The sequence below is a fragment of the Trichogramma pretiosum genome, unplaced genomic scaffold (genome assembly GCF_000599845.2).
Source record: "Trichogramma pretiosum strain Unisexual culture from Peru unplaced genomic scaffold, Tpre_2.0 scaffold82, whole genome shotgun sequence".
NCBI classification, from domain to species: Eukaryota; Metazoa; Arthropoda; class Insecta; order Hymenoptera; family Trichogrammatidae; genus Trichogramma; species Trichogramma pretiosum.
The window spans coordinates 407798-427792 of NW_019640889.1; the positions used below are offsets into that span (position 1 = coordinate 407798).

The following is a 19995-nucleotide window of genomic DNA, read 5'->3' on the forward strand; positions in this document are numbered from 1 at the left end:
AAATCAATTAACGCAAAGTAACATTTCCTCCTTTTTTATGAAATTTGTATGACTTGAAGAAAGTGAAAAATAAAATTTTATTTTTGATTTTAATATTTTTTAAAAATATAAAAAATGTTTAAAGCCAAGTGCGGTAGATACTCAAGTTCAATTAGCAATGTGGAAAGTTTCAGAATTTCATGATGAATTGTATATTAGTTTATTTCCATTTAATACATTTTATTTATATCATAAATTATATGTAATTAAATTATTGGTGAAAAAATACACTAGCCATGAAGGTACATTTTTAATTTCTATGTATATATTACATTTATATTCAAAACAATCAAAATGCAATTTTGAAATGAAATCGATTAATGATTTTTAATATTATTCGTATCAGATACTTTTTTACCGTTTTAAGTTGCATAGCTTTTGCTTACATCTATCAGGCAACTAAACTTACGACAAGTATTCTTATTCTATTCTGGAACATATTGTAATTTGTACTAAAAAATGACTAGCCACTTTCCTATTCTAAATATTTTTTTTTCTTTTAATAATTTATAAGCAATTTCATAGAGGGATTTTGAAGCCAGAGTACTCATAAAAATTTTCAAATGCATTTTTCAATATATTATTTAAATAATTTCCAAGATCCTGCGCGATAACATAATGAATGTCAAAACAAATATCACAATCGAGGCTTTTAGTAAACCATTCGATAAGGACTTCCAAAAATGCTTTTTATGTACTCTGATATCGATATCTCCCAATGATAATTGTATGTTTTCTCTTTTTTTTTCGTTTTTCGAAAAGAAGCAATTTTTTATCAATAAAAATAACATTGTTCTTCATCAACATCGTTACTCTATATTTTTTTGTTGTTGTACTTAACAATTTGATACATTTACAATATATTAATTTTTTTACATGTAATATATTTCTTTTTTTTCGATTTAAATGCTCTGTTGATTCATTTTTTAAGCATGAAAAATTATTCAGGCTGTTATTAATTATATATAATATATGTGCACGTGCTATATATATATAATATAACGTTCAACTCGATAAATATCTTAAAATTATTTATAGATATAATTTTGTCTCTTTTAAACGAGATTTTTTTTATAATTTACCATCTAAATCTATGTGTATCTGTACAAGAACATCATCTTACGATATTTACGAGATTTTACAAAGAATCCAATCCGTCACGCTAGTGGACGTAATTTTCTTTTTTTACTCTCCGAAAATAGCTATATCTTTTTAAATATTTTTCTTTTATTTGAACGGCTGCAGGTTCTTCGAGATCGTCGACTTGACTCGATGCGAGAGGCGCATAAAATTTGACAAGTGACTCATTATAGATCAACTACTATGCACACAAATAAGATTCAATTAATTTTTTTTTATTAATTATTCTTTTTACTATCTAATCTACGGATAAATGTGTATCGTGAGTTAGGACGAGTGAAAGTTTTTTAAGTACTCGACTGCCTCCTGGGCGCTCGATGCCTCTGCAGCGACTTCTGCCATTGCAAATTGTGCTTGAGCCTCATGTGCCTGCGCAGGTCGGTCTTGCGGCTGAGGGTCGTGTGGCAGAGCACGCAGGTCGTCTGATTGCGATGGACCTCGAGGTGCTGCGTGAGCGACGCCAAGTGCTTGTAAACGCTGCCGCAGAGGCTGCACGAGAATCGGCCCGGCGCCTGCATGACCACCTGCGCCACTGGCTCGGAATCGGTAGTTGCTGCTGCCGTTGCTGCGCTGGAGGCTTTGTTGTCTTCTTTTGCCGCGGCTGCGGGGGTGGACGAGGAAGCCGACGCTGTTGGCGCTGGTGCTGCTGCTGCGCCTGCACTGCTAGCCGTGGAGGATGCGGCCGCCGATGCACTCGTCGACGATGACTGATCGCTTATTAGGGTCTTTCGCTTCGATCGGCCTACAACCCCCCTGCCTGTAAACAACACTCATCTTTAACATCGGACACGGATCTCTCTCTCTCTTTCTGCAGCTATGCACAATGCGATCGAGGTTTTTTGTTCGATTGCTCGCCACCGTCGTTTCGATCATCATTGCTTACTGGGGTTGTGATTTTTTTCAATATAGGTCATAACAGCCCCACGCATTATCATACCGCTTGAGAAAAAAAAAATTGTTTCTTATGACCGGTGTGCTTTTACAAAATATGTAGTGCATTGCCATTCAAGCCAATTCCAACATACACGCAGCGTATTTTATATTATGTAATAATTGTACTCGTCAATAAAATAATGTGCAGATAAAATTAATTTGAAATTATTATCGTACAAGTGTGTCGGTTATGAAAAAAAAATATGTGAACGTATAATAAAAATTATACGATATAGGCAATGCATGCATGGGAAAATTGCTCGATAGCACACGCACTATGTAATAAATATTCATAAATAAAAGTCGTTTGAAATAAAAATTCGATATAATGCATCTACTTATAATGATGGTGATGATAGTAAATTTTAGATTCATGTATGTTACACATTTTGATTTGTTTTTGTCTACTATACGTGATTCATTGCTTATTGCAATATACTTTGCTAAGCGTAGTTTCATTTTGGTCTACACAAAAGTTTCAAATGGCCCTTGTTATGATAATTTGAAATGAGTGAATGCACCATTAATTCTCTATTGTAACAGTATAAAATGTATTATAATGAAGGTAAAAATAGTATGACAAATTTTGTGCATAGATATTTTTAAACTTTATTCACACATATATTTTTTTTTTACTTACATATTTTAGTAAGTTTAACATAAATACTTGTAAATCATAGCTTCATTAAATTTGTTTTTCATACTCCCATTGTGCGAGTGTGTATCTTTTAATAATTAAAAACTATAATGTAACTATTTTACTACATCATCACTTATAGTAAAATCAAAATTGGCATTCTTGTACTTAATTTTACATTTAAACTGAATAACGAGGAATGTGCATATTCGTGGTTATTTACGTTAATCCTGTGAATAATCGCTTAATCTTATTTTTGGATTTCACAATGTTTGTGTTTTTTTTTTGGTAAAATTGGAGCAAGCAGATGACACTTGTTTGACGACGTTGAAATTAATTCGCGATCGTTTTTTTTCAAGTTAAACAAGACTTTGGTCACGTTATCAATGAACACCAGTGAGTGAACTTACGCGAAATAATAATGTTTAAAGCTATAAATAAGTTAAATAAATAAGCTGTAAAACATATGACATTGCACTACAATTATTAAACTTAACTATTAAGTTAAACAACATAAATTTTTAAAATTTATTACGATGAAAGAAACCGCCGATATTTGGTACTTAGCGCTTATTCATTGTACTATATGTCCTAAAAAATAATGACCATTATTTTAGAAACAACAGTTTTTAAGCTATTACACCCATTTATAAGAATTGAATTATTAAACAATTAAATTACGAATGAGTCCGAGAGTTACGAAGAGATTTTTTTTACATTCATAAATGTAACAATTAGAAATTTATTTACTTTTTTTGAAGATTTTAACAAAGATATGAGGTTAATGTGTAGCTTAAAAAGTAAATGTAAATGATAATGAGCACAGAGAAAAATTTTTCTACATCAGCTTTTCAGAGATCATTGAAAAAATAATCTTTCTCTAAGACTAGTTATGGCATCGTTTTCAAACACACTCATTAAGACATTACGTAATAATTTGTATCAACTACGATACAAAAAGGTGATTCATGAGTGGTGAATGGTAAATTTTTTAAATCAATTAGCAGGTGAAATTTGTCATTTATATTATAATCTACTTAATCAAAAAACGGTTTTTTTTATCGACGATATACACAATGAAAATTCAACATCCATACACAAACGGGATGAAAATTCACGTTGTCTCTAGATAATAATGTAACTCGCTATACATTTCGTTAAAAGTCAATGGAATAGAAGATGCACATTCCTCTCTTTCTCGCGCGCAACTTTTCCACTTTCTCGTTTTGTCTCTGATTAAATTCATTTTCTATAAGTACTGACAAAAATTCTCCTTGACTAGATTGAAACAAAAGAAGAAGAAAGAAATCATTTGTCATCCTCACAATCGCATTACTTTTTTTTGTCTAAACTCTTTGGTTAAAAATATATTATAGACATTTTGTTATAGCGCCTGTGTGACAATGTTGTCTTGGTAAAATGCTATTACGGGGGTGTTTTCAGAAATATAATACACATATTATATGTCATTTCACACTGAATCAAAGGTCAAACGAAAAGAGGTTGAAAATTCAAATGTTCTCCATATGTTAAATGGCTCCGGCACGCGCGGACCGCCGCGGCGCATTCCGAATTGCAAACGATCGCAAAATCGCACGTGTTGTGTGCATTTGACTCACCCACACACAAGTATAACACATATACACAGAGATACACATCGTATGGCGCGAGTTCAACGTTTACACAGCATGCTATATCCATGCAAAAACAGCTGATCCTTGCGACGTGTATATAATATAATATATACTTTCATCACGATTTATAATACATTTATAATTTTTTTGTTTTTGTATAGGATTTTCTTTGCAAGCGCACACTCAAACCGATATAATCTATAGTCATAATATAATAATGTGTGTATATATATAATTTTTTGTTGTATATATATCAAAGAATTCCTCATCCTTATTACAAATGACTAGGTATAGTTGACGCATGGTAATTAGTAAATTGAATTTCGACTATCGCAGCTCGTGGAGCACAATAGGCAACATAATAAATATCGATCTACGCTGCACATGCAACGACGTTTTATTTTCTTTGTTTCACAATAAATAATGATGATGATAATTCGCCGGCAAAATCGATAAACGCATTATTCATCGTCTTCGTCTTTTACCACCTGCGGACGATCTTCGTCACTAAGGAATGGGACTAGAAGTTATTCTCTCGACGCTACTCTCTCTTATGCGTATAGTGGTGAATCCGGGCCCAGCCGACGTCTCGACTCCGTTGCCTCCGGTGGCGCTGCTGCTGCTTCTCGAGGGGGTGGCTGCGTTACTCGTCGCCGTCGTCGTCGTGCGATTGGCACTCGTCGTCGTCGATGCCGCTGCTCCTCCAGCCGGTGTCGTTGTCGTCGCCAACGTAGCCGATGTAGCGTTGGCGATGGTCGTCGTGGCGTTGGTAGCTCCACCACCAGCACCGGCGGTTGCTGCAGCTGCTGCTGCTGCGGCCAAGGCGGCGGCGGTCTGCGGTGCGATTGGATCTGAGCTCGAGCCGACCCAGCCGTGCCGATTTCTCAAGTGACGCTTCATGTGCGTCGTGCGACTGAGCACTTTCTGGCAGACCGGACACTGGGTCGTTCCCTTGTGCATGTTCATGTGCTTGTACATGGAATCGCGATTCCAAAACGATTTACCGCAGAGTTTGCACGAGTGTGACGGTTGCTCGATGACCAGTGAACGATCTGAATAAGCAAATTATATTTTTTGGACTATCATTAGATTGATGATTTTTTTTTTGCAATTTTGTTGTTTGTTTGTTTGTTTGCTTAGCACACACAAAAAAAGTTTGGTAGATTTTATTCTTTCAAATCACTTTGCAACGTCGCATCACATAATATTTCTTTTATTCCTTTCAAACTTTTGGGTTGATCATCCAATTTTATGATTAAATATATTTCGCAAAATTCAATGGTTTAATGAGAAAATTGAGTTTGAATGAAAAAAAAATTAATAAAAAATAAAAATTAGTAATTGATATACTCACAATAACACTTACAGCAAATAAAACAATTGATGAAAATGCACAGCAACGATACAATGTATATAATCTTAGTAAGAAACAAAAAAACACTCACTCTGATTTACTGTGAATTAAAATGAATATTACACCATGCTAAATGTTCTAAATTAAACAATTATTAGGCGTATGAATATGATACATAATAAATCTGTAAACACATAAATGTAGCAAAATAATGAAATGAAAAATATTAATAAAACTTGATTGAAATTTCACCACTTTGCTGCTTGCAGGCTTGACTTTGTTAAATAATATGAAGCAAATATCATGTACACGTGATAAAGGCAGTAAAAATATCATATTATCATGCACAATTACGATTGCCGGATGGATGGCAATTTTTCTGCTCACGAAAAATAAAATTCGAATAAGCATTAAATGAACTCAACATTTTACAACGAATTGTAATAAATCTAGCAATGGTTTCGTTGAAAATGACGGGGGAATGGGAAATGAAATCTGAGTGGTAATGTTGACAAGTCTGCGGGTGTCCGACAATCACTTTTAATACGACGACACAATAATTGTATTGGCAAAATTTATTTTAATTTCTTATTGAGAAAACCCACCTAGACATTCACGACTACTCAAAATACCTAAAATAAATAAATAAATTGCAATAACCATAAGTACTATGATCAGTTATAATTTTATTGAAAAAATTAGGTATGAATATTGTTGAACATTCAATGTATGTAATATCTATATGTTTATCAACAAATAACTAACAAATTACTAATCGATAAGTGATTATCACATAGAAAAATCGATTTGAAAGTACAGTAAACCAATAATGTCATACGACTACTCGGAGCTAAACATGAACTAAATCAATAGAGCTGCAATAAACAATATATCAAATGTTTTTATAACGTTGGGCCAAAAAATTATGGCTTTTGATGAAGTTAAATTTTAGCAAGTAGATGAAACAATATTCTTCTTTAAATAAGTAAATACAACTATATTTTATAAAAAATTACAATTATTGTTAATAATTATATCAGTCGAATGAAATGACAGAATATGACAAATATTCTAGATCTGATAAGTATCACATTATGTATAAGTCTTTTAGTCTATACAAACGTCAAAAATAATTAATTTACATCAGAAGCGCACCTTATGAAATAAGAAAAAAAAAACGAGTCGCTAAAAAAAATCGAATTGCCAAGGTACTCGGTACGAATTGATTTCATAATCTGGATATCGGTATTGGCAAGTCGTTTCAAATGAATTCGTTTAAACACTATCTAGTTCGATGGATTCATTACTCGACAGTTCAGTCAGTTCATTAATCGATGTATAAAGTACAAAAATGATGATTTTGAATAAAAAAAAGTGTTGTTGTGTCGTAAAAGTGTAATGTACAAAGGGTTCGTTGTGTAAGTTTCTAATTCTTTCTTAAACATAATCAAAAAGCTAACAACCTAAAAAAATACTGTTGAAATCATCCGGAAACTTGAATTCGTCCTTAAAGCAATATAATCGTGTGTTGGGTACCTAAATTTGTTGTTTTGAAAATGAAAAAAAAATGTTGCAAATCGAAAGAGTGTCGATCGGCGCTCATTACAAAATACGCGCACAGCGCGCCAAGTCTTATAGAGTTGGTAGTAACAACAGTTGCGAGAGAGTGGCATAAACGAGCGTATATCGTTCATCATCACGAAACTCAGCATCGTGTCTCGTGTGTTAATATTTATGCGCGTTCACCAGTTTGTCTAATGACTAAAGCTTATGCTCGATAGGCGACTTTGATAATATTATTTTTTGCTTCGCCTCGATGTAATTTACGTCGGCAGCTGCATGCCGTGCACATTGGCCATGTGACATCGCATCGTGTACTTTCTCGTGAAGACAACTTGACAGACGGGACAGACGGTGTCGCCGCGATGTATGCTACGATGATGCGCCAGCGAGTCGCCGCGAGCATAGACTTTGCCGCAGACGTCGCAGACCCAACGTCCTTTTTCCTGATTGCTAGAATTTCGCTTGGGATTAATACTGTTCGGCCAGCAACGAGATGTAGGGGCCGCAACGCTTGGTGCTACTGCTACTACTGGCGCGTCTGATGGATTTGGTGGCTGTCGCTGTTCCATTTCCAGCTGTGGAAGTGGCTGTAGTTGTTGTTCCTGTAGCGGTTGATGTGGTTGTGGTTCATCGAAACTCTGCATCAAGTCGTCCTGTAGCGGATCAACGACATCGTGCATGGGGACATCCACATGAAATGGAGTTTCAACTGTTTCTGCGCACCAAAGACACACACACCGGTCAAGTTTTTTTTGAAAATTTTTTGCTTCACACCTCCATTATTTAATCACACTATTTTTTGTAGTTCAAGGGTAGTATAGCTAGCTTATTATGTAAAGGCAGATCAATCGGAGGAATCTACTACCAACAGTATGTAGGGAAGCGCCATCGAGTATTATTATATAGTACACAGTCTATTAATTTTGTCAATTCTATAATTCTGTGTGTTAAGATCAAAAGCATGAATTTATAATCGACAAAAAACCCTACACCCTTAAAAATTGAATAGGAGAAATTAGATTCTAAAAAAACGGTATGAAGAAATGGGTTAATATATCCAAACGATAGTTAAAAGTTGACTTATCCAATGAAATGTACACATCATGCCAATATAGTCGAAATAAAAAGAATTTAATCGCTTTTCAAAAGACTGGTAACAAAAAACAATGTGAAAAAATTAATTCTTTTTTCCATTTATAAATGTTTTTTTATTACAAAAATTAAATGTATAATTATCGCCAGTGTCTACACTGCGCACATTAAAACTTTATATTAACTTTAACTTTATTCAACGGATTTTTTAAGATAGTTTTCTAAGTCGCACTATAAATTGAACATTTTGAACGCGCGTACCCAAGTGCACTGAAAGAAATTCATTGATTGATTTAAGAAAAAATAAAAAAACATTTCGTGCGCTCGTCGAATCGGACAAGGGATTTCTTTCAGGACACGTACACGCAATTCACCAAGTACACAAGTATGTGTGTGTGTGTGTGGCCAATCATAAACTTCGTATGATTTATTAAGGCATGCCATTGAAACAAGCATATCGATGATTTTTATGTATCACATTACAAAACATCTTATTACTTAGCGAATATGTAACTATCACGGGTCTTACGTGTTATTATAAAAAATTAAACAATATTTTTAATTGAAGATAAGAATCCATAATAAAGAACGCACATATCATTTACAAGCAAAGTTCATTATCAACCCTTTTAAGTAAATTAAAAAAATCTTTTACTCTCGAAGAATTCAATGAGTATTTTAACGTAATCAACAATTTTAAGTAAACTAAAATACATATAAATCGAATTTTCTCACTATTTTAAGCTGAAAAACTATCATGTTTTCTAAAAATAATAATTTAACAGGAATGTCAGATTTACATTAGTAATATGTTACCAGTGATTTTATCATCAAACTATCATTTAACGTTGAACATCAAGGGTGTAAATAATTGTATAAAACGCGCATACCGAATTCAAAAAATTGTATCAAAGCTTTGATTTGTAAGCAACTAGGAACTTTTTTCCAAACAAATATTGAAGTACAAGATTGTAATAACATGAATGGAGACCTGCATAGAAAAAATTGTACATAGTAGTGTATTACAATGTACATGTATCTATAAAACAACCGATTTTTTTAAATAGACGTATTAAATGAAGTATTATCGTCTATGCAGACATCCCAACTATATCTTAATAAACTAATTAATAAGTCGCATTATCAATCATCTGTAATAGTACATGTTTTTTTTTCATTAATCGTACAAATGATTAAAAAAACTTGTTTCAGAGTTAAGTGCAGCTTTCCATGCAGTGAGTTCGTATGGCACGACGTTTTCTTTATCGTCACTTTTTTTTTATTGTACATTACTAGCAAAAGGAGGTAACGAATACTGTAATTTCAACTGTTTCCCGATCTTTCGCACATTCTGCCGCGTGCATGGTATAAGGCAATTGAGAGCGCAAATCTTGTTCATTTCCACTTCAGAAGCGGAGAAAATATATAACGTTTAATTACACACATTGCTCGCGAGCTATTTTTTTGTTTTGTTTTTTTTTCTTTCATTTTTTTTGGCTGCTGTTCTGAGCGCAAGTGGTGGTGGTGCTAGGCTTGGCCCCGCTGCCGCCGCCGCCTTCGCTCGACAACGAGGGCCGCTTGTGTATACGCATTAGATGAACTTTCATATCGTAACTTCGACTAAAGATGCGGTGGCAAATGGGACACCTCGTCTGACCCGTGTGCAAATCCTTGTGTAGCGTTAAGGATATCGGGTGCTTGAAAGCCTTCCAACATATTCGACAGCGATACAATAAATCGGAATCCGAGCCCTGCTCGTTATCGTCGTCATCGACATACGCGCTAAAATCTTGCTGATTTGGTGCCTGATATCCTGGCTGCTCTATAAATATAAACACAACACATCACCTCAATTTATTTCTTTGCTTTTTTGAAACCTTTTTTTTTACTTTTTAATCTAATTATTTTTTCACGCGATGATGCTTAATGTGTCTTTGACAATCTCTCTCGCTCGTTCTCTCTTTCGAATTTACTTTTATTGTAAATACTAAACTCTACATAAAGAAAATGTCTTTCAACATTAACATATACACCCTCATGGATGCACACACTAATGATATATGATAGAACAAGAATATTTGATTGTATCAGTGACGTGTGTGTTTGTGTGTGTGAAAGCAGAAGCTAAAGGATAAAAAGCCTGACAAGACGATAGAACACATTCAAATAAAGGCTTGAAAAGCTCCATTAACCCCAACAAGAAATTCCCACAACAGATTATGGATGCAAACATTACAGATTTTTTTTCAACTAATTACAGATACAAAAAACATGTTTCATAAGTAATATCATGTTTACTTATATAGTCATTGATTCTTTGTACATTTTTAATTCTCCTCAACAGAAGCTCACCATATACAATTCTAGGTATGTAAAAAGTATGAGTATTAATCAGATACGGTATATTAAGGTACAATCTTATGTTAATGGACAAAATTCATTATGTTAACAATAATTCTCAGTCTGTATAATTTCAATTTAATCCTATATGCACCTTCCTGATAATATTAGTTTTTCATGATTTTAATTAATATATCTACGCAGGTACAAAAATTCATTCTTATCTTTTTTTTAATTATTATCTACAGAATGCTCATCAAATCTACCTTACGTATTTTATAGTCAAATAATCCTTACAGCGTTATAACCATTAATTTTTCTTTTAACTTGTAAAAAGTTTTAGGTCTTCGTAAAGATTATACATCTATGTGTACATCATGAGTACATTTTTGATTAACACATAAATGTATTACATACTTTTATACTTTTTACAGTTATAGACAGTTTTTTAAATTAATCCTATCATTTAAATTATTGATTCATCAGTTTCAATGACAACCAATAATTGAAGTTATTCAAAATATAAGTACTGTTTTTAAATAAAACTAGATCCAGATGAATTTCAATTTATAAAATATACATATATATAATTTAAATTTTTATATATGTATATTTATAAAATATACAATTATACATTCAATTATTATTAAAGGAATTGAAAACAACACCTTAATTAACATTTTTATATACAGTTTTGAATCTTGGAAATTTCACTCATTCTATTTTCATTTGCCAATTTTCTGAATAATTGATTTGCACAGTAAAAAAAGTTTAATCACTACTATAATTGTGCTCAAGATTCAGTGATACTAAAGCACATGAATTTTCGTTACTTTTAATTAATAATAAAATGAAATTTAATTCTAAATTAATGATAATAATTGAAAATGTATATAAATGTATAAAAATTAATAACACATGATTGATTGTTGTTACTTCAAAATAGTACAAAATGCGTATAAAAATAAAAAAAAATACATAAAAAAGGAAACGATTGAATTTCGTAGATCATATTGTTTCGAGCACCGTCAGGGCTTTAATAACAGGACGATTCATCCTCGAACGGAGATTCAGATTCGAGTCAAGTGTATCATCGGCGATGGTGCAAATTGAGTATTCTTGCTATAACGGTAGAACATAGGGAAGGGTTTTTTGTTCGTGGTACTCGCTGAAGCATGGCCATCGGCACAAGCAAGCGTTACAATCCCAGCACTTGAATCTCGTCTGTCTGAGCTTGCCTTTGGAGGTGAGAATTCCACCTGCCTTGCAATAAATGCAAACTTTGCCGTGTCCGTTGGCCTTGCTAAGCTCGTGCGGTGCGCCTTTTCCGGCCCAAATTATCTTTGGGGTGTCGGGACTGTCTGAGGCTGATGGCGTTTACAGAAAGTGGGAGATCAGTTTACGTTGCGGACGTTCGTTCGGTTCATTCATCGAGACAAAATGTGGTGGTGATGTTGACAACACGATGATGGTGATCAGTGGTGGTGGTGGTAGTGGTGGTGATGATGGTGATGATGAGCACGATGATGACACAACAATGACAACAACAATAAATGGGACAAATAATCTTCTGTTAGTTATGTTCCTCTTAAGTTTTTTTATATTTTTGTTTTTTCTCTCCTCTAAATTTTTCAGTCAATTTTTATTTGATTTTTATTATCCGCGTGATTTCTCCGAGCAAAGCATAAAGACTGAGTTATATCTGATTGGTATATAATTGTTTTGAAGATAGTCACAATGAAGATGAAGATGATGTTGGTCATGCAGCAACAATCGTTAGTATTCATGTTTTTTCTTTTAAATAATGTATGAAGAAAATTACCCCACACCGTTTATGTTTACCCAGCACCAGTTGATTAATATCATATACATAAAAAATGGAGAAGTTTCGTACGAAAATACATACAGGACCGTACAGAAGAAGCCAAGTTTTTGAAAGGTTTCGCATAGCTACATGGTTAAGAACATTTCTCATTCAAGAGTCAACAATTCATTTTTTTCGATACGCAGTATGAATGATTATACGAATGATTAAAGTCACCATTACCCATAAAAACTTTAGCATTGCCAGGTGCTGTAATACAGTCTTATTTGAAAGCTTCCCGAGCTTGTACGATATCAGTTAAGTAGAACAAATCAACGCGTTGAAAAAGATTTACGTATTCAAAATACGTCGTATGTATATGTACATTTGTTTACAAGCGTGTGTTGGTCTTTTTTATTCGCACAATTTGTGTCGCACAGCATGAGGTAACAACGGTCTCGTGGATGAATAATTTTACAATAGGCTTAACTGGTAGTTTATTCGCTAGTCTGAGAATTAAAAAAACTTGCCTATGGTTTCACGTTTAATTTTTTTTTTTTAATTCAAAGGGTCTCATTACATTTGTAATAATTATTTTAATAATTAAACCCGTTATAAGCTTATAAGCAAGTTTTTTGCTTCATATCATTAAATCTATTTAAAATTGTTTATGCTCACAAGTGTTACTAGATGATTTCGAAATACTTCGTTAAATTTTTTTTAATAATAAACTTTCCAGCACTTGTGAGCATTAGTGAATGATAAGATACCTCATGATACATAAAACTTCATATTCGTCGATGACACATAATAATTAGAGTAATAAAAAATTGACAATTTGTATTGAATAAAAATTTAACCATAAACCCATTGACAGATTTTTTTGGCTTAATAAAAGAAAATCATAAGGTTTTGAAACACTTTGAGTAATTTTTCGTTGTTTTTGTTTGTTTAAAGCTGATAATAGTCATGCCAGATAATTAACAAGTCAACTAAATCATAATACTTACCTAGAGATTACTTAAACTACCTAACCAACGGGACCAAAAAAATTACGCAGTAAGAGGAAAAAATTGTTTTACTGAAGTACTAAAATAGCTGATGCATTTTCGTAGGATCACTTGAGAATGAAATGCATACTACGCCACTTTATCACCTGTACCACCGTCACCCAATTTTAATTTTAGAGCAGTAAGCAGTATCTCGTTCGTATCACAAAGTATTTCGTTTTTTCATCAGAAAGAAAGTTACAGTTAAGTTGAGAAACAATTTTGAATAATTATTCCGATAATAATTTATCATTGTGCATGTCGAGATGGTTTGCGAAAAATGTATTCTGTGATTTATTTTAAAAATTACTACTTGTCTACCACAAAATATTAGAGAGAAGTATCAAATCGAATTATTCATCAAGAGTTAAAAATTATGTTAAAAAACAGCGGTGGTTTTGTGAAAAAGATAAAATAAAAATGTAAAAACTGATTAATCATTCAAAGGAACATTAGTGATTGTCGGCTCACATACAGCACTTGGCAATGTTTACTAGAAAAAGTAATACTACAAAAGAGATCCCAGTTACACCTGATTGTCACAAAGCAAATATTTTACATTCAGAACTCCATGCATACTGTATAATATACTATAGAGGAATAATTAAATCATTGAAAGTCAACGGAAAATAGAAGAGTTTGCAATAGTCAAGAATAATTTTCTAATTTTTATACCATTCACCGCATTTTTTTTTGTAACCTTGTAAAAACTTATTAATCAAGAAAATAATGTTTTCGAAAATGTATTAAATTACATTTGATAAATGAGTTTTTAGTAAGAATATAAAATGGAACTTAGGTGTAAGCTTGGTTTCAAGATGTGGTAAATGATAAAAACAGTTTATAGAGCCTAGAGAAGATATAAAATATAGAAATGACAATAAATGTGAGCAAATTATTTTATCATCATTTCTATTTTCACCCAAGTTTATTGTACCAGATTCATCCGTATGCAAGTATGATAATGCAAAGCTGCAAAGGCTTCAGAGCCAATATATTTGAATTTAATGTGTGAGCTTCATTAGCTAACTACCCCTTTACTAATAAAGTAGAATATAACTTTTTGTTTTTGTAAATCATGAATTGTAATAAAAAGATTTACAAAGTCCATACTTCATAGAAAAAGACTATTAGAAAAGCAAAGATAATAAATAATCATTTTATGGCTTGGATTCATGAAAATTATTCATTTGTTGTGTAATTTCGACTGTATTGAATGATTCAGTAGCATGTGCAAGGGTTAGTGTAAGCTTGATTTGAAAGCCATAAAGATTAATATTATTAACTTTTGTATAGCCTGTTTTGTATACTTTGAGTGCACAGTATAAAAGCAAAGTACTATCATAGAGTCATATTGTGTCGAAAGACAAAAACGGATGTTAGTCAGCAACTATGTACTCAAAGTAAAAAAGAATTATCCTAGAAGTCATTTATAATCAATTAAAATTCATCAATTTATTTATCCCTTAAATACTGTTTTCTTTGAAAACATACTTTTAAATTATAATTTTCAATTTCTTGTCCATTGAGTAGACCATTGATTTACATAAATGTGTAATTGTATGTTATAATTGACCTCTGGGAACCTTCGACAACTTGTATATTTTAGAAAAAAACTTACCATGTGAGTCACGAGAATCATGTGATGTTCTGTTTCCAGCACTCGTACCAGGTTTTGCAAGTAAATATCCTAGTAAAATAGAAGTCATTTTAGTAAAATCATTCAAAGTAATATTTTTAGACATGAAATAATTATTTGAAAGATTACCTATATCTGATGATTTGGATACATCTAAGGTATCCGCTTGATAAAAAGGTTGCCCTATATCTGGTTTATCGCCATCAGTTATATTTTCTTCCTCTTCCATCACAATTCTAGGACATTCTACACTTTGTTCTTCATAACTACAACTACTACCCCCATCTTGTTCCAAATATTCAGGTATTTCCATTTTTAGACCTGGCATGATAGGAATAATTTCAACCGGATCGGATCCTGCTTTTGGGTCCACTTTGCCATTATCTGATTCTTTAGGTGAAGTCACTGTGTGCCTGGTAGATTTTTCAGTGTGTGTGTTATTCTCCCGAATCCTTCTTCTTTTAGGTCCTGGAGCCTCAGATCTGTGCGTTTCTTGTGGAGAAGCTGGAGATTTGTGCCTTCTGTTGTTTGTAATAAGTTTACCAGATGGATTCCTAAGTTGTACTTCAGGTTCACTGGGTATTTCTACTTCCTCCTACAAAATAGATTAATTTTTTATAAGTAATGTTTATTAAAATTTAACAAAATTGTTATCATATTGTATCATATTTTAGAGTCATACCTCTACGCTATCGTCTCTTCTAGTTCCATCTGTAAGGCCTTGTACAGCTAGTAGCTCTGCAGTAGTCATGAAACTATCCAACTGTTCTTGTACTACATTAACTTCACCCTGATAGATAAAATCAACTAATGCAGCCAAGTCATCAAACTTGACATTTCTAAATATAATAACGGGATGCTGGCAAGGATTTTCCTTCAAGATAAATCAATCAATTACATTAGCGAATTTAATAAATTAAAGGGTCAGATGTTTCAATCGATAAAAAAAGGTTAAAATAACAAACCTTAAACAGATCCCGGAAGTACGTGCTGCAGGCCGACAGAAGCATTTTGTGTGCCCTGATGCGTTTGCCCTCGCAGCTGAGGGTAACATCGACGAGATCCTCGTCGCACCTCAGCGTGTCGAACGCCGAGGTGATATGTTTGAGATAATTGTTCCATCTCAGGGAAAACTGCTGACTCGTGCCCATGGTGTACGGCAAATTGATCACTCCAATCTGCGATTCAAAAACAAACAACGATAACGTCGTTAATAATGATCATGTTTGGCGTGCAATGCCGCGGCTTATATGTATTTATTATACGACGACGACGACGGCGGCGGCGACGACGATGAGCGCGACAACAATCATTGATATAAAAACGAGTGCAAGTGCAAAACGTACGTACGTGTCGATATATATTTAAACACAATATACACGAACGGTGTGTGCGTAGGTTTTTTTCCTTTCGGGTCTTCGGAGCAAATCGATCGGCAAGCTATAAGAGAGCGAGAGAACTTTCAGCCCCAAAAAAAAAACAACATCCAAGAGGGGGAGAACGAGAGAGAGCGAAATTTTAGTGCCCCGTATTATATACGTTTTCTGTATACACTGGTACGGGCACCGAGCAATATAAAACAGACCCCGTGCTGCGTCTTGCTCCGCGCGCGCAAGCATTATATACGTTGTCAGCGATACAGCGTGTATACATATGTGTGTGTGTATATACAAAAGTGAGTGTAGAGAAAAAAAAAGGGGCCGCTGACGGCTGTATGGCGCAGGCTACGTCGAACGGTCAACGTTTATATGTACACATATACAAACTATATACAGGCATATAATATAATACGCACGGGCGCTTCGGAGTCGACGACTATGCGACGACGGAGACGGTACACGATGTCGACGACGACGACGACGACGACGACGAACAAACGTGTACAGTGCGCAGAGAAGGAAAAAAGTAGGGGAGGGGGCGAGCCGCGCACGAATCGAGGGCGCACACACAGCAACACGGCCCTTTTTTCTCTCTCTCGCTCGCGCGCGACTCTCTGCGGGCTGGCTCTCTTTATATCTATAGATATACATATATTTCGCGACGATGACTACACGGCACATGCACACGACGCGCTTCAACTCGCCGTTTGTGTGCGTGCGTGTATGTATGTATGTATGTGTGGGCTTGGAAACTTTATTGATCGCTCTCGGGCGCGCGAAGACCACAAGCGCCAAGCTCCGACTGCTGCTGCTGCTGCTGCTGTTATTCTGGGCCCCGCGCGAGTAACGAACGACATATCGCGCGTATTATATTATAGATGTGTGCTTGTATGCGTGTATTGTAACACCAATATACGTGCGCAGTGCAGTGGCAGCTGCAAAGTAGTATGTAATTGTATTACACAGGCCTTGGTGTCCTGCCGCGCGCGCGACACTCAAGAAACTTGACAAGTGCGTCTTGGTCGCACTCCGACGACGATGTACTCTTTTTTCACGCTTATTTGCGCGTGCATGCCATATAAAAAAAAGAGAGAGAACGAGCGAGAGAACGTCTGCCGTCGTTGTCGTCGTCTTCGTTGGCGTGCGTGCGATACGTTAAATGTAACATGTATTCGCGACGACGACGACAACGGCGACTCCTCACGAGTCACGACGGTGCGCGTGAGTAGGGGCGATTCGTTATGTATGTGTGCGTAGGTGTGCGTGCGTGTGTGTGTAAACGCGCACGCATGCACTATTGCTGTTCTTCTCTCTGCCCGTGGACAATAAGCGCGTCCATCGTCGAGCCTATGTTGTAAGCCTCGCGCCTCGTATATCTATACACAACACAATGTATGCGCGCGATTCGCGATCCGAACCAACGTCCTTGAGAAGCGTGCGTTTTTGATTAAAAAAATGAAAACGCGACGAGAAAGATGAGTATATGGTATGTTAACGCAGGTCGAGACAAAACAACACTTGATACTTACTTTTTTTCGTTTGTTTCTTCGCGAAGAAAAACAATCGACGAGCGTCGACGACGATGCGCCAGAAGCTCGCTGCTGCTGCTGCACTCGCGAGTGATCCTCCTGCTGCACCGCCTTCTCCTCCTTCGCTGCTGCTGCACTGCAACTCTCGTAGCGCCGCGTGCACGAGAGCCTCTCTGAGCGTGTGTGTGTTGTATATATTTATATATATTATTATATATATAAATTGGGCTTTGACGCTCTTTAGCTATATACACACGACTGCGCTCTCGACGCGAGGAGTGTGTTGTATATATTCGTTATAGCGCTGCTGCTGCTGCTATATGTGTGCCTGGGCGCGTGCGTGTATGTGTGGGCTCTGAGCACGTCGAGATCTCTCTCACGAGGTCAAAACGTCGACGTTGACGGAGCGTCGCTGTACAGCAGCACACAGAGAGAGAATCGAAATCGTGACCCGCCGTCGATGCCTCTCTCGATTCCGTTTGCGTTTCTCCCGTTACGTAAAACTCAGCACGACACACAGCCTTATTATTCTTTTTTGTACATCAACGAAAAAAGAGAATCACATTTCACTCCGTAAAAGCACGCACACTTTCTCCCTCTTTGCTCGCGCTCTCGTGTAGCTTGTAAGCGCGGGTTTGCGTCGTCTTCGTCGTCGCCGTCGTTAACGTATATACGTATAGATGTGGGACACAAATACATGTATAGGCACATTCACTTTTATCTCGCGCGAGTATTATTGTTATATCTATATATTGTACTGTGTAGTTTATGCGATATACATGTGTGTATATATTTGGGAGTGCGAATGCAGAGCAGCAGGCGTGTTACGCGTCGTTAGTTTCTCGCACACTGGCCATTTGGCGTTATACGCACACAGCACGAACTCTGCTTTTTCTCTCTCTCTCTCTTTCTGTCTCGCAGATTCTCGGGCCGCGCGAGCGACTCTTTTGCCCTGCCTCTGCGACTGCGTTTGGGTCTACTCTCCCGTATTAACTGCGTCAGGGGGCTACAACGACGACGTAGACGACGGAGACGGGCACTACGAAAAACGACTCGTCTGACGATCGTGGCGAGCGAGCAGCAACAGTAGCAGCAGCACGCCACACACACGGGGTGGGGGGTCGGATTCCATATCGCTGCGCCTGGCCTGGCTTGCTTTGCCTGCGCTGTGCTGCTCGCGAGCATGAGGCAGGCTAACAGGCCCTCGACGGCGAATTGCTGCTGCTGCTACTGCTGCGCGAATATACATATATCGTGACAGATATGCGCCATTTTGGATTTCAGGGGCGACTATGTGTGTGCACGCCTGTATATCACGCAAAATGTGGGGCGACTCGTGTCGAGCTGCGTCCACGACCGCACATGCATCGATATATAATAATGCGGAGGAGCTCTCCGTTGTTGCAGCGCGCCTCGGCGCTCTACTCGTTTATTGTTATATGCCCCTGTGTGTGCAACGACGATGTGCACGCGATTTGCATTATCGTAATTATCGACGACGATGCGCACGCGATTTCATGGCTTTTCAGATTATTATCGATGTTACCCTACTCTGCGAGTAGCCGATCGATCGATCTGTACTACTCTACTCGCTCGCTCATGCGACAGCGATTATTATTACGTGCACACGCCTGCTTATTTTGCAGATAGGAATTTAGGTGGAAATCTAAAGCAGGACACTTTGTATGCGATAAAACGATGTATTTATTTTATCTCGTCTGTTTAGGAAACTGAGGCTCTTTTCTTCAATAGCTATATTATACGCGTTTCTGTACAGTTTTTTTCCATTACACAGATTGTGTTTACTCAGGGTCGAGTATGTTTTCATTTCCTTTTTTTTTTTTTTTTTTTTTTGCAGCGTTG

The 19995-nt window shown here is 35.9% G+C and overlaps 1 protein-coding gene across 6 annotated transcripts; it reads right to left on the reverse strand.

The window, feature by feature from the left end:
- Positions 1–1046: 1046 nt before the first annotated feature.
- On the reverse strand, positions 1047–19980 carry LOC106650111 (modifier of mdg4-like). 6 transcript variants are annotated; one of them, XM_014367926.2, is made up of 6 exons: positions 18133–19980; positions 16190–16402; positions 15907–16098; positions 15354–15819; positions 15207–15275; positions 1047–1936 (listed from the first exon to the last, which is right to left on the reverse strand). In XM_014367926.2, the coding sequence occupies exons 2-6, from the start codon at positions 16373–16375 to the stop codon at positions 1467–1469; spliced, it is 1383 nt and encodes a 460-aa protein (XP_014223412.1). In that variant the 5' UTR covers positions 16376–16402; positions 18133–19980; the 3' UTR covers positions 1047–1466. The 6 variants fall into 6 exon arrangements, with proteins under 6 accessions (XP_014223412.1, XP_014223410.1, XP_014223411.1 ...); XM_014367924.2 differs by lacking the exon at positions 1047–1936 and adding an exon at positions 2697–5435; XM_014367925.2 differs by lacking the exons at positions 1047–1936; positions 18133–19980 and adding exons at positions 2697–5435; positions 16575–16982.
- Positions 19981–19995: the final 15 nt, after the last annotated feature.